This window comes from Stomoxys calcitrans, chromosome 2 (genome assembly GCF_963082655.1).
Source record: "Stomoxys calcitrans chromosome 2, idStoCalc2.1, whole genome shotgun sequence".
Lineage (NCBI taxonomy): Eukaryota > Metazoa > Arthropoda > Insecta > Diptera > Muscidae > Stomoxys > Stomoxys calcitrans.
Genome location: NC_081553.1, coordinates 20,563,384 through 20,577,761, shown reverse-complemented (window position 1 = coordinate 20,577,761; position 14,378 = coordinate 20,563,384). Strand labels below are relative to the sequence as shown.

The following is a 14,378-nucleotide window of genomic DNA, read 5'->3' as shown; positions in this document are numbered from 1 at the left end:
TGACCAATCATCACCAATTTGTCCACATATCACCTTTTAGCACATTTTTATATGGCGTCTATATCAGGATATGGACCGATTTGGACAAAACACTTTATGCAAAATTTCGGCCAAATCGGAGAAGATTTGCGCCCTCTAGAAGTTCAAGAAGTCAAAATCCAAGATCAGTGTATATGGCAGCTATATCAGGTTATGGACCGATTTGAACCATACTTAACACAGTTATTGGAAGTCATAACGAAACACGTCATGTAAAATTTCAACCAAATCGGATAGGAATTGCGCCCCCTAGAGGCCCAAGAAATCTAATCGGGAGATCGGTTTATACGGCGGCTATCTCAGGTTCTTGACTGATTTGGACTATACTTAGCGCAGTTGTTGGGATTCATACCAGAACATTTCGTGCAAAATTTCAGCCACACCTGATGTGGTGGAGGGTATAAAAATATCTCCCATATAAAGATATCGCCAGACGGATGGACTTTGTCATTTAAAACCGAAAGTATGATTTTGATTTTATACCCAAGGTTTCGTGGGAAAATTTTCTTAGAACTCAACGTAGATTCCAGATTTAGTAACCACTTTCTCGATTAAAATTTTAACCCTCTATAATAGTGTTTAAGTATCCCAAGATGACATGAATTATTTCCATCTTCTATCCACTTTCCCATCACCTTAAGTCCAACAGCTGTATTGGCTCATCCTTAACGCCGATATAGACATGTCTCCAATGTCCCAATAGGGGACATTGGCAAGACCACACTTTCTCTTCGCACTCCGATCACAACCTGCCAAGGCATAAGTTAGTATTGGCTTAATTATGCAGTAGACTATTGTCGGTTTCAGACTCTATTTCGAGCCTACGGGCCGTCTACACAATGCCAAACCTCTGTGAATTTTCTCTTCACACCACCTATGGCAAACCACTCCTTTTTGTGGTTTGACTTCGTTCACGGATTCCGTTAAATCCAAGACGCCAGCAACAATGTCTCGTAATTGACCACAAGTTTCCGATCAGAAACTTCTCCTAACCCATACAGATTTCCTATCGTATTCTCCCAAGATATTATGAATTGCTTCCATCTACTATCCACTCTCCCATCACCTTAAGTCTAACAGCTGCAGAGGCTAGCTCATACTTAAAAAGCCATATAGACATGTCTCCAATGTCAGGTGCTCTTCACCCTACCTATGGCAAGACCACACTTTTTCTTCGTCGTCGACCACAAACTGCCAAAGCATAAGCTAGTATTGGCTAAATTATGCAGTAGACTATCATCGAGCCCACGGCCCGTCTACACAGTGCCTAACATCAGTGAGTTTTCTCTTAACAGCACCCATGGCAAAACCACTCATTCTGTTCGTCGCCGACCCCAAACTGCCAAGGCATAAGCAAGTATTGGCTTAGTTACGCACTGGACTATCTTCTGATTCATGCCCTATTTCTAGCCCACGGTCCGTCTTCACAGTGCCTAACATCTGTGCGCTTTCTCATTGCCCTGCTGCATGTGACTCTACCAGTACAGTTTCCTCTCAAAGATCAAATGCAAATTTTGCCCACGAAGAAACACGAAGGGCAAACTTCTCACATATCAATGTATTTGTGGATTGCCTCTGTTGACAACCCCGGAATTTGTTCAGTATGTGACTAGGCAAATTCCTAACTCAATGGTTCGATTTGAGTATGGTAATGTACTTACTCAGTGAACCAGAATTGTCTCCAAGACCTCTTCTAATGTTTGTCTCTTACCGCTGGTCTACACTGTTGGCTCTCTACGGCAGCGATGTTTTAAATGTCGTCCCCCAGGAACAATTAACCTTCACCAGAGTCAGCTATTTTTTTTTTCTCCTATGATGAATTTTACTCCCTATAGTATTGCCGGTTTGTATGGACTTCCGTCTTTTATTTGTCTCACAACATTTTATTTCCTTACTTGACAATTGCACCAACAACTACAACATTTAAGTTTGTTTATTAAATATGTATGCATATTTTGCCTACCGGCCTTTCACAAATCAAACACTTGTCTTTTCTCATAAACTGCAAGCAAACCACCAAAGGGCTAGCGTACTTATGTGCCAAAAAACTAATATACATACATATATGTATGTACATACATGTGTTCTGCTATGATCGTTCAGCTGCTGACGAACTTGACAAAAACAATGTTATGTTACTATTTTAGGGCGAATTCAAAACAAACGAAATAGAATAACAAAAGGGAAAAAAGGGAAAAATTTTGCACAAATACTTCTTATTAGTGTAGGTCGGTTGGTGTTGTAAATGGGCCATATCGGTCCATGATTTGATGTAGCTGCCATATAAACCGATCTTGGGTCTTGACTTCTTGAGCCTCTAGTGTGCTCAATTCGTATCCAATTTGGATGAAATTTTGCATGAGGTGTTTAATTATGACTTCCAACAACTGTGCTGAGTATGGTTCAAATCGATTCATAACCTCATATAGCTGCCATACAAACCGATCTGGGGTCTTGACTTCTTGAGCCTCTAGAGGGCGCAATTATTACCCAATTTTGCTGAAATTTTGTATGAGGTGCTTTATTATGACTTTCAACAGCTGTGTCAAATATGATTGAAATCGGTCCATATCCTTGTATAGCTGTCATCTAAACCGATCCGAGGTCTTGAATTCTTGAGCCTCTACAGGGAGCAATTTATATCCGATTTTGCTGAAAGTTTGCATGACGTTTTTTGTTTTGACTTCCAATAACTGTGCTTAGTATGACGCAAATCGCTACATAATCTGGTATAGCTGCCATATAGACCAATCTGGGCTCTTGACTTCGTGAGCCTCTAGACGGCACAATTCTTATCCGATTTGGCAGAAATGTCTACAACGGCTTCTCTCATGTCCTTAAACATACGTGTCCGATCTGTAGCTTGATGCAGCTCCCACAAAAACCGATCTCCCGATTTGGTTTTTTGAGCCCCTACAAGGCGTAATTCTTATCTCAATGAACTGAAATAATACACAATGACTTCTACAATGTGCAGCATTCAATTTATTAATGGTCCGAATCGGACTATAACATGATATAATTCTAATAGAATAACAGTTCTGATTAAATATTCTTTGTTTGCTTAAAAAGAGACACCGCGCAAAGAACTCGACAAATGCGATCCATGGTGGAGGGTATATAAGATTCGGCCCGGCCGAACCTAGTGCGCTCTTACTTGTTTTTTTTTTTTTGTATTTATAAATTAACTTTTAATATTTGATTTCATGTTATTTGAGTTAATACTTTTGCCATTTTATAACAACTGAATTCATTTTTTACATTCGTTTGTCTTTGTTATTACATAATAATTTGTAACGTTACGAGAGCCATCTTATTCTTTTTTCCCTTTGTTATTCTATTTCGTTTGTTTTGAATTCGCCCTAAAATAGTAACATAACATTGTTTTTGTCAAGTTCATCAGCAGCTGAACGGTCATAGCAGAACACACGTATGTACACACATACTTATGTATATTAGATTTTTGGCACATAAGTACGCACATTACAACGCATATTTTTCTATGGCCATCGTTCTGCCTCTGTTTGTCGCTCCTCTGCTGTGAATGCAAGATAAAAGAAACCGTTAGTCCTTTGGTGCAAAATATAAAGGGTGATTTTTTTGAGGTTAGGATTTTCATGCATTAGTATTTGACAGATCACGTAGGATTTCAGACATGGTGTCAAAGAGAAAGATGCTCAGTATGCTTTGACATTTCATCATGAATAGACTTACTAACGAGCAACGCTTGCAAATCATTGAATTTTATTAACAAAATCAGTGTTCGGTTCGAAATGTGTTCAAATTTTGACAAATTTTGTTCAGCGATGAGGCTCATTTCTGGTTGAATGGCTACGTAAATAAGCAAAATTGCCGCATTTGGAGTGAAGAGCAACCAGAAGCCGTTCAAGAACTGCCCATGCATCCCGAAAAATGCACTGTTTGGTGTGGTTTGTACGCTGGTGGAATCATTGGACCGTATTTTTTCAAAGATGCTGTTGGACGCAACGTTACGGTGAATGAACACATTTCGAACCGAACACTGATTTTGGTAATAAAATTCAATGATTTGCAAGCGTTGCTCGTTAGTAAGTCTATTCATGATAAAATGTCAAAGCATACTGAGCATCTTTCTCTTTGACACCATGTCTGAAATCCCACGTGATCTGTCAAATACTAATGCATGAAAATCCTAACCTCAAAAAAATCACCCTTTACATGTTTATTAAACAAACTTGAATTACCCAACAAAGTTGTTGGTGCAATTGTCTAGTAAGGAAATAAAATTTTGTGAGACAAATAAAAGGCGCAAGTCCATACAAACCGGCAATACTATAGGGAGTAAAATTCATCAAAGGAGAAAAAAATTACTCTGGTGAAGGTCATTGGTTCCTGGGGACGACATTTAAAACATCGCTGCCGTAGAGAGCCAACAGTGCAGACCAGCGGTAAGAGACAAACATTAGAAGAGGTCTCGGAGACAATTGTGGTTCACGGTATGGTATATACATTACCATACTCAAGTCGAACCCTTGAGTTAGGAATTTGCCTAGTCACATACTGGACAAATTCCGGGCTTGTCAAAACAGGCAATCCTCAAGCACATTGATATGTGAGAAGTGTGCCCCTCGTGTTCCTTCGTGAAAAGGTTCATGGGCAAAATTTGCATTTGATCTTAGAGAGGAAACTGTACTGGTGGTGTCACATCCAGCAGCGCAATGAGAAAGCGCATAGATGTTTGGCACTGGGTAGACGGGCCGTGGGCTCGAAATAGTGCCTGAATCAGAAGATAGTCCAGTGCGTAACTAAATCAATACTAGCTTATACCTTGACTGTTTGTGGTCGGCGACGAACAGAAAGAGTGGTTTTGCCATAGGTGGTGTTAAGAGAAACTCATTGATGTTAGGCACTGTGTAGACGGGCCGTGGGCTCTAAATAGGGCCTGAATCAGAAGATAGTCCAGTGCGTAACTAAACCAATACTAGCTTATGCCTAGGCAGTTTGTGGTCGGCGACGAACAGAAAGAGTGGTTTTGTCATAGTTGGTGTGTAGAGAAAACTCGATAATAGTCTACTGCAAATATTTGACCTTATCGTATACCGAATTCGTTCATGTTGAGGGAAAGTGGCGAATAGTAAATAGGACGATTGTTGTTGTCTTTCTTCACTATTCTTTGCGGAACACCCAAAAAACCCAACCTTCCAGACAATAAAAGACAATCACATTTAATTTTTTTTCTCATTATATTTCTTTTTTTTTTCATCTTCTTATTATTTTTTTGAATATTCTTCAACTTAAATATGTTTAAACATGTTTTTGTTGTTGTTGTTGGTTTTGTGATTGCCTTTAAATTTAATAATACATACAATACAAGTGGTATTTCAAATTTCTTTCTTTTATATTCAGTTTTTTTTTTATTATATTTCTCTTCTTTTTTTTTTGTAAATTAATAATAACTTGTGTATTTTGTTTTATTATTATTTTTTTTATTATAATATTTATTTTGTCTATTTGTTTTAGCATACTTTTTGTGTATTTTGTTTGTTTTCTTTTTGTTTAATTGTCTTAATTATTACCGGCTAATCAACTATAAATATGGCAAATTACATTTAGAATAATACAATACAATATAATTGTAATTAATTTATTTTTTTTTATATATATATAAAGGTATATTTAGTATAGAATGGGGGGGGGAGGGGGAATGGAGGAGAGGCTGGGGTTATACTCTAGAGTGGTTTTTTGGTAGGAAAGGGAGCATTAGATTTTTGTTTTTTTTTTTCTTTTTTGGGTATATATATATATATGATGTATATATGTATGTGGATGTATAATATTACAATTACAACAATTTGATTTATGTATACCTATGTTTTGTGTTTCTATATATAAATTTATCAATAATTACATATCTATATACAAATGATTTTTTTGAAGTGAACATAGAGAAGATTATCAGTGGGGGGAAATTATGATTTAAATACAAATATGATGGAAATTTTTGATTTTTTTTTTTACTTCTTTATCTTTAAAAATATTTACAAACCTAGGGTGGGATGACCTCTAAAGTTGCAACAATTTTTTTTTATTTAATTTTCATTTGGATGTAACGACTAAACTCCTTTTTATCCTAATGTTTTGGCTTCTAAGGAGTGTTTAACTTAAAAAACAAATAAAACAATTACTAAAAAAGAAAAAACAAAAATTTTAAGAAAATTATTTAAGGATGCTAGAGTTTAATATGGGTAGGTGTGCTTAATGATCTTAGCTTAGTTAATTTCTTTAAAATATTTACAATGTTAAAATTTTATTTTATATTCAGGGGGATTTTTTTTTATTTTAAATTTTTTTTTTTTGTTTTTTAGCAAATATCACCTTGCAGATATTTTTAGTTTGTAAATTTAAAATTTTTATTTTCAATACGAAATTCGTGGCCTGTTTCTAGAACTGCGTTTATATGGACGTATTGTTTTTTTTTTTTTTTTTGAGTGTAAAAACCGATTCAAAATAAATTCAAGTCTGTTGTTTTTACAAAATCATATGCAATTAAGTCTTATTTACAATTTTAGATTTTTGCTTTATTTCCTTAGGGTATACAAATTAGTTTTGAAACGATATTTCTTACAAAAAAAAAAGGATAATGGAATTACTAAATCATAATGTTAACAAAGTCTAGTAGAACGCTATATGCAAAATGGTGGGGCTGAGGGGAAGTAGTATCAGTAGTTGTAAAATGTAGGAGGAAACACATTAAATAAATTAATAAATTGCACGCAATGTTAACATAACATACTTAGAATAAATACTTTCATTTAAGGTTCTTATGAATTACAACAAAAATGAATTTGTTTCCATTTATTTCTCATTTCTGTTTTTTGTTTGGTTTTAGGGGCGAAAAAAACAGGAAGGATTAATCCACCAGGCTTATAAATATGTAAATGGCTTAACAACGCTCTCCAAGGATGCCAAGGACTGTGTAAACATAAGCATGGATCGTTTGGTTTGCTCTAAAGGTTTACAACAACAATAATTGCCCTTTAAACCTCTAAGCCAGAGGATATTCAATGGTAGTCGAAGGAATTAATGCTGGCGCCATGACCAAGGCTTTATAAACAATGCTAGATTCCTTACATAAATCCTAGTAAAATCCTTTGGTTCAACTTCAGCATAAGTTCGCTTAATCAACCACATAGGCATCATTAGTCAGGGATTTGTGATCATTGCAAATATAGAAGAACATCAGCAGCCTTTTTTTGTGCAAATATACTTTTCTCCTTTAAGGTCATTATCAAGAGATGCCACAGAGACAGATCGCTTTTGAGGATGGCATCTTAATCCTATGCTGGTTTGTAAACACTGCCACTGGTTGCGTTTTATTCTCATTTCTTTTTTGCGATAAGGACTTTTTTAGTTTTAGGAACTTTTTTCATTTTTCTTCAACGGCGGAGAGCTCTTAACACTTGGTGTTGATTTTTGGATAGTTTTGGGGTTTTCAAAAAAAAAAAAAAAAAAAGTTTTGCAATAATTTTGATTTTTGTCTTTCTGTTACATTCTTGTGGTTGTTTGGGGGAGGAGGGTATCTCGCATTTCCATCGTTATGGCTAACTTCAATTGAATAGATTGCCATTTATATTGTTGCCGCTCCATCACGTATAGTCTGTACGCCAAGTGCCCTAAAAAAAGAAGAAAAGAGAAGAAAGAAAAAATTAGTAAGGTTTGTGTTAAAAAAAAATAATAGTAAAATTTATGTAAAACTATTGGGTTGCCCAAAAAGTAATTGCGGATTTTTCATATAGTCGGCGTTGACAAATTTTTTCACAGCTTGTGACTCTGTAGTTGCATTCTTTCTTCTGTCAGTTATCAGCTGTTACTTTTAGCTTGCTTTAGAAAAAAAGTGTAAAAAAGCCCCCATTATGATGGTCAATAAATAATTGCTGTTTGTGAGGTGTTTTTGGGAAGGGGTACACCCTCAGAAAATAGATCCCGAAAATGGGTATCAATTTCATGCTCTACTCCCCATTACTTTTCATTTGAGTCCCACATTGAACTGGTCGGTAAATATGTCCGATTTAGGAGTGTTTTTTTGGGGAGTGGGGTTGTCCCCCAAACACTTTGTCCAGAAAATAAATCAGCATCGTGTTCTACTATCAAATACCATTTATTTGAACCCCATGTTGGACTAAAAGTTGGATATCAAATTTTTCTAATCTCAAATTGCCTCCATTTAAACCTCTTATTTCAGTCCGCTTTGTGGAGAGCTCCACTCTTTGGCATAGGGGTGGGACGTCCCTTAGACAGTTGGTCCCGAATGTTGATCAGATTTGTGGTCTACTCCAAAATACCTTTCATTTGCGCCCCATATTTGCATAGTCGGCTAACATGTCGGGTTTGAGGGGTGTTTTGGGGGATGGGGCAGCCATTCAGTGACTTTCTCTGAAATATATATCAGCTTGGTATTCTACTCTAAAGTACCTTTTATTTAAGCCCCACATTGCAATGGTCAGCAAATACTGGCGATTTGGGTGGTGAAACTTTTTCCTGAATATTGATATCAGATTCGTGCGGTACTTCCAAAGACCTTTCATTGGAGCCACATATTGCTAAGCTCATAAATTTGTGCTCTTTGAAGGGGTGTTGCTGGGAGGGGCGGCCCCCAAAACACTTGGCTTCACATTTGGATATCATATTCGTATTCTACACTCAAAAACCTTCTATTTGAGCCCCATATTACGACGGTCAGTAAATTAGTCCCCTTTGGAGGTGTTTTTAGGGAGGGGCGGTAAATATGTCTGGTTTAGGGGTGTTTTGGGGGTTGGGGTGGTGCTCTAAACACTTGGTCCCAAATTTGGGCATCGGATTCGTATTCAACTCTTAAATACCTTTCATTTGAGACCCATATTGTCGTGATTGGTCTCTATATATATTTGATAGGTTTTGGGGTGGGGCGTCCCCCCTAGGTACACCATTCGAAATTTGGATACCAAATTTTTGTTTTTAAGTTACTATATGAGAGCACACAAAATTTCGCACCACCCATCTACGAGATCTGGAGTTTCTGAAAATAAGGGTAGGGGGGAGGACCCGCCCCTCTTTTAGATTTTAAAAATTGTAGTCCCCAATTTTCACCACGGGTTCACTATGCACCATCTGTGCAAATGTCAAGAAAATCGGTTCAGCCGTTTTTGAGTCTTTACGGATCCAATTTTAGAGCCAGGTGTTTGAAGTACGCCCTAATACACCCACTAAACTGAACTTCATTTCATTTTAACTGAATAAATGTTGGATTCGTCGTCGTAAATTTTGTCACAAATACAAATCATGCATAAAAATGAAAATCGAATCACAAATGCCTTCGTAAATTGCAAAATACGTAGCAGGTCTCGGTCGAAATTTTACAAACAAAAATTAAAGTCGAATATCCCTGCAACAGGACGAGATATTGTAGACCTCAAAGGGATTTTTTTGTAGAGATTTTTGAGCGCTTTTCAGCAAAAATTTGGAAATCGGGCCTCAAATGAAGATTTGGCAAACCCAAAAATTTTTTCGGAGTACTGAGATGACCTACTTTAGGGGCCTGCCAAAAGGGCCTTGGAATTTTACAAACAATCTCGCTAACATTCCAAATTCCGCTCTTACCATTCCAAATTTCATATTTTTTACAAGTTTTTTCGGTTCCATGCCACTGTGCGATGCAAGAGTCCCATTGAAAATATTTAAGGCAAGTCAAAGTATAGGGAGTAGTAGGGAGACTAAGGAAACATAGCAGCAACGGAGACTTTGTTATACCTGAAACTATGCCGCCGCATACGCTTAAAGTATCCAAATTTGAGAAACTGTTAAGGGCCGTCGGCTTTTTATTCAAATTTAAGCTTAATTTTGATTACATTTTCCTAGGTTTTTTAATCAAAGTTTTTTCTCCTAGTTTTGATACTATTTTTCTAATTTTTCTATTTTTTTTATATTTAACACTGCCTTTTCATTCTTTTCCTATTTTTCTATTCTTTTTTATTTTCATAAATTTTTTTAAATTTTTTGTGTTTTGAAACTTACCATTGAACCCAAACCCAAATGATAGGGCTGCGAGTGTGGCACTACACCACCACCCAATGAACCAGCCGTTGAGAAGCCACCTTGCAGACCGCTGGAAGCACCCAAAGCTCCCATGCCGCCTGTATACCAACCGCCATGCATATGCGCATGAGCTGGATGTAAACCACTGGAAAGATGGGAATGTTGAGCTGCAAAGAAAATGGGGAGAAAAAAAACAAAAAAAAGAAAATTAAACACAAATACAAACTTTTCGAGTTATGAGAAGGAATGCAAAATCGAAAGAAAGACGGACACAAAAATTCACTTTCATTTGCAAATGGTTGAAGAAAAAGTTGTAACAATGTGAAAAATTTAAAAAAAATTTATTAAAGAGATTTTTAAAATTTTTTTTGCGGCTTCGGGGGGCTTGAGAAGTCATATTGGGGGGTTTATATGGGAGCTATATCTTAATCTTAATCGATATGACCCATTGGCAATCCTCAGCGACCTACATCGCCAACACGTCCCTCCAGCCAGGCCTGAAACGATGGGACGCGAATTATCTGTGTGGTCGCCAGTTATTTTTGGAATTTAGGGCAACGAAGTCCAAGCACCGTAGAGTGAAACAGAGAGTTCCCCAAGGTGGGGTGATATCTCCGGCACTTTTTAATCTCTACTTATCTTCCATTTCACCCCCTCCAAACGGCATATAGATCGCATCATATGCGGACGATCATGGCAGACCTCCCACCCTTTGTTGACATCAGCGATAGGTTGAAAGTCTACCTCAACGAACTTGCCTCATATTTCGCTGTAAGAAATCTGAAGACATCTGGCATCAAATCTTCAGCAACATTGTTCACCACATACACGCATAAGGTGATCAGGGGGCTGAAAGTGATAGCCGATGGAGAAATGAATCCCACCATCAAGTGTCCCAAAATACTTGGAGTTACATTGGACAGCTCTTAAAAATTCTCTTCACATGCCACAGCAATTTGCGATAAAGTCAAAATTAGAAACAAGGTCCCCATGTCACTTGCTGGCAGCACTTGCAGTGCAGAAAAAGAAATCTTGTTGACCACGTACAAAGCAATTGGCCGGTCTGTGGTAAGTTATGCAGCGACTTTGTGACAGGCAGTGGATTAAAATTTAGATCTGTCAGAATGCCGCCCTCTGAATTGCGATGGGCTGTCTCCTCAGTTCTAATATGGACCACCTCCATCAGGAGACCAAGATCCTACCAGTGCGAAGACGTAACAAAATGCGGTCTAAGCAATACCTTTTGTGATGTTATAGCAAAGACCATCCAAATCATCATCGTGTGGATAGTTGTTCACCGCCAAGAAGCCTTAAGGTAGATCTACATGATCTAGAGCGTGATGTTCGGCGCTGCAGAGGAAGAACCTCTAGATCAAGCGGCATATCAAGCAGAACTAGGCAACATTCATGCAGACACGGTAGCAGAAGCGGTAAATGGTTACCGGTTGAATATAGTCCTTGGAGAACGACCGCCTCCCATTGCATCTGAAGAAATTTACCTCTCCCGGGAAACCAGAGTGGTTCTGGCTCAATTACGTTCCGGCAGATGCAGCCATACGAACTCCTACAGAGCAAGAATGGAAGCCGACGTGCAAGATGTGTACCCCGATTTCAGCCAGGGAACGCATGATACACGTCACCTGTTAAACAACCCAGCCAGACACACTCGACCCAGACCCAGATCAATAACCTGATATAGCTGCCATATAAACCGATCTTGGATCTTGACTTCTTGAGCCCCTAGAGAGCGCAATTCGTATCCGATTGGAATGAACTTTTGCACGATGTGTTTCCCTATAACTTCCAACAACTGTGTCAAATAAGGTTCAAATCGGTCAATAGCCTGATATAGCTGCCATATAAACCGATCTTGTATATTGACTTCTTGAGCCAATAGAGCGCCCAATTCTCATCTGATTTGGCTGAAATTTTGCATGAGATGTTTTGTTATGACTTCCAATAACTGTGCTAAGTATGGCGTAAATCGGTATAGAACTTGATATAGCTGCTATATAAACCGATCTGGGATCTTGCCTTCTTGATCCTCTAGAGGGCGCAATTCTCATCCGATTTGACTGAAATTTTGTACAACGTCTTCTCTCATGACCTTCAATATACGTGTCTAAAATGGTCTGAATCGATCAATAGCTTGATACAGCTCCCATATAAACCAATCTCCCGATTTTGTTTCTTGAGCCCCTACAAGGCGCAATTCTTATGCGAATGAACTGAAATATTACACAATGACTTCTACAATGTTCAGCATTCATTTATGGTCCGAATGGGACTATAACTTAATATAGCTCCAATAGCATAACAGTTCTCATTCAATATTCTTTGTTTGTCTAAAAAGAGATAACGCGCATAGAACTCGACAAATGCGATCAATGGTGGAGGGTACATAAGATTCGGCCCGGCCGAACGCTCTTACTTGTTTTATACTTTTTTTGGTTTGTTTTTTTTTTAATTTTTATTTTTTATAAATTTTTAGTAAAATTTTGCTTAAATTTTCCTTGCCCTTTTTCTCCAATTCAATATTTAATGTAATTTAATATATGTTAAACTTACCCATTGACGCTGAGAATCCTCCGCCAAAACCTTTCGAGGGATCCAAAGGCTTGAAATCTCCCATGCCCAGATGGCCACCCAAGGGCATACAACCGCCACCGAGACCCTTCTTCTTTTTCGATTTGGAGGATAATTTACGATTGCGGGTTTGAATGCCTTCCTTTTTCATGGTTAGAGGGCGGTTAACCTATGTAAAGGAATAAACGAAAGGAAATGAAAAAATAAATTATTAACCAAAATATACATCATCATGGTCAATGATTGCTGCTGCAACAAGCAACACTAATGGCAGCGGCAGCATGACCTTTGGCGGTTTAGAACCGACAAATTTTTTATGTTTAAAAATTACAACTCCACAAGCAAAACAACACACACTCACATAATATAGACTTGCACCCTGAGAGAAATCCCATATCACAAGGGAAAAGGAAGGATGTGTTATGTGTTCACCCAACAGGAAACGACTACCAGCTAACATTGGGCCAGCTAGATTTTTTAGTACCAGTAAAATGCAGTAAATGCAACTGCGAAAGTTCCATTGCTGAGTTAGGTAGGTAGGCAGGCAGTATGTATGTAAATGCAAGTACGCATATGAGTGTAGTTACTCTCGCATTCATTCCCCTCCCCCCCTCCCCATACTCCAGCTTGATGCCTAAAAGGCATAAGGAGAACCGGAAAAAGCTTGCAACATTACATTATATCGTATTTTTACAAGATCAGATAAGCCAGGCGAGCTAAGAACCAAGAACCAACGCGACAGCGACAGCGACCAACCGTAATGTATGAAAGCAAAAACAACAACATCAACAAAAAAAAAACGAAACGAAACGAAACGTTTTGATTGTATTATGCATGAGTATGTTGTTGTGGTGGCCAATGCAGCAACAATAACTAGAAAAGAAAAAACAACAACTCCGATTTTAATGCGTTGATAACATACAACATATAGAAGCAGTCAGTCTCACACACACACACACGTGTAAACACTTATGCAGAGTTACTCATACTGTCGAAGCAGGGCAAAGCATGAGTACTAGCAGCTGGTGTGTAAGTAATGATGAATGCTTGTACTTGTGCTCCTGTATGTAGGCATTTATACAGGTATAGGTGTTTATTCTCTCATTCTATAGGTCTGAACAATTGTTCCCCCTTGTGTCCCAGCTTTTGATTTTCAGTTCTCATTTTGTTTTTGCTTTGCCATAACCAAATATAGCATTACCATTCGTGTATATATTAAATATATAGTAAAAATGTAGATGAATTGTTGGTCAAAATACAATACACTGAGAGGAAAAACTGGGATTACAAATATAAAATATTATGATTTTTGCTTAAAACTTTGATAGAATTTCAAAATGTCAACATAAACTTTTATAATTAAAATTATATAAAAAACACTTAAGAAAATTTCAAATTCCTAAAATTTTTTAAAAAATCCCCAAATGATGGGATTTTAATTGAAATATAAAATTTTTTCTTGAAAATGATTTTTAAATGTGAAAAGAATTCAGTTTTTTAATAAAATATGTAAAATATTAAAATTTTTTAATTTTTTTTTATATTATTTTAGTTCTTAAAATATTTATAAGTAACCCATTTTATTGGATTATGTAAAATAATTGGGATTTTTAAAAAAGTTATATTATTTTTCCAATATTTATCCAAATCCTAGGATTTTTATAAACACCCTGGGACTTGTTAATAAAAACATTATTAAAACT

At 37.2% G+C, this 14,378-nt stretch overlaps 1 protein-coding gene across 2 annotated transcripts in view; it reads right to left on the bottom strand.

The window, feature by feature from the left end:
- Positions 1-5,548: 5,548 nt before the first annotated feature.
- LOC106080379 (GATA-binding factor C) overlaps positions 5,549-14,378 on the bottom strand; it is a 145,495-nt gene continuing 136,665 nt past the window's right edge. For both annotated transcript variants that reach the window (XM_013241754.2, XM_013241755.2), the window contains exons 7-9: positions 12,658-12,844; positions 10,069-10,256; positions 5,549-7,691 (exon numbers count right to left, since the gene is read on the bottom strand). In XM_013241754.2, coding sequence (XP_013097208.2) covers positions 7,665-7,691; positions 10,069-10,256; positions 12,658-12,844 — 402 coding nt within the window. In that variant the 3' untranslated portion in view covers positions 5,549-7,664. The remainder of the gene's footprint in view (positions 7,692-10,068; positions 10,257-12,657; positions 12,845-14,378) is intronic.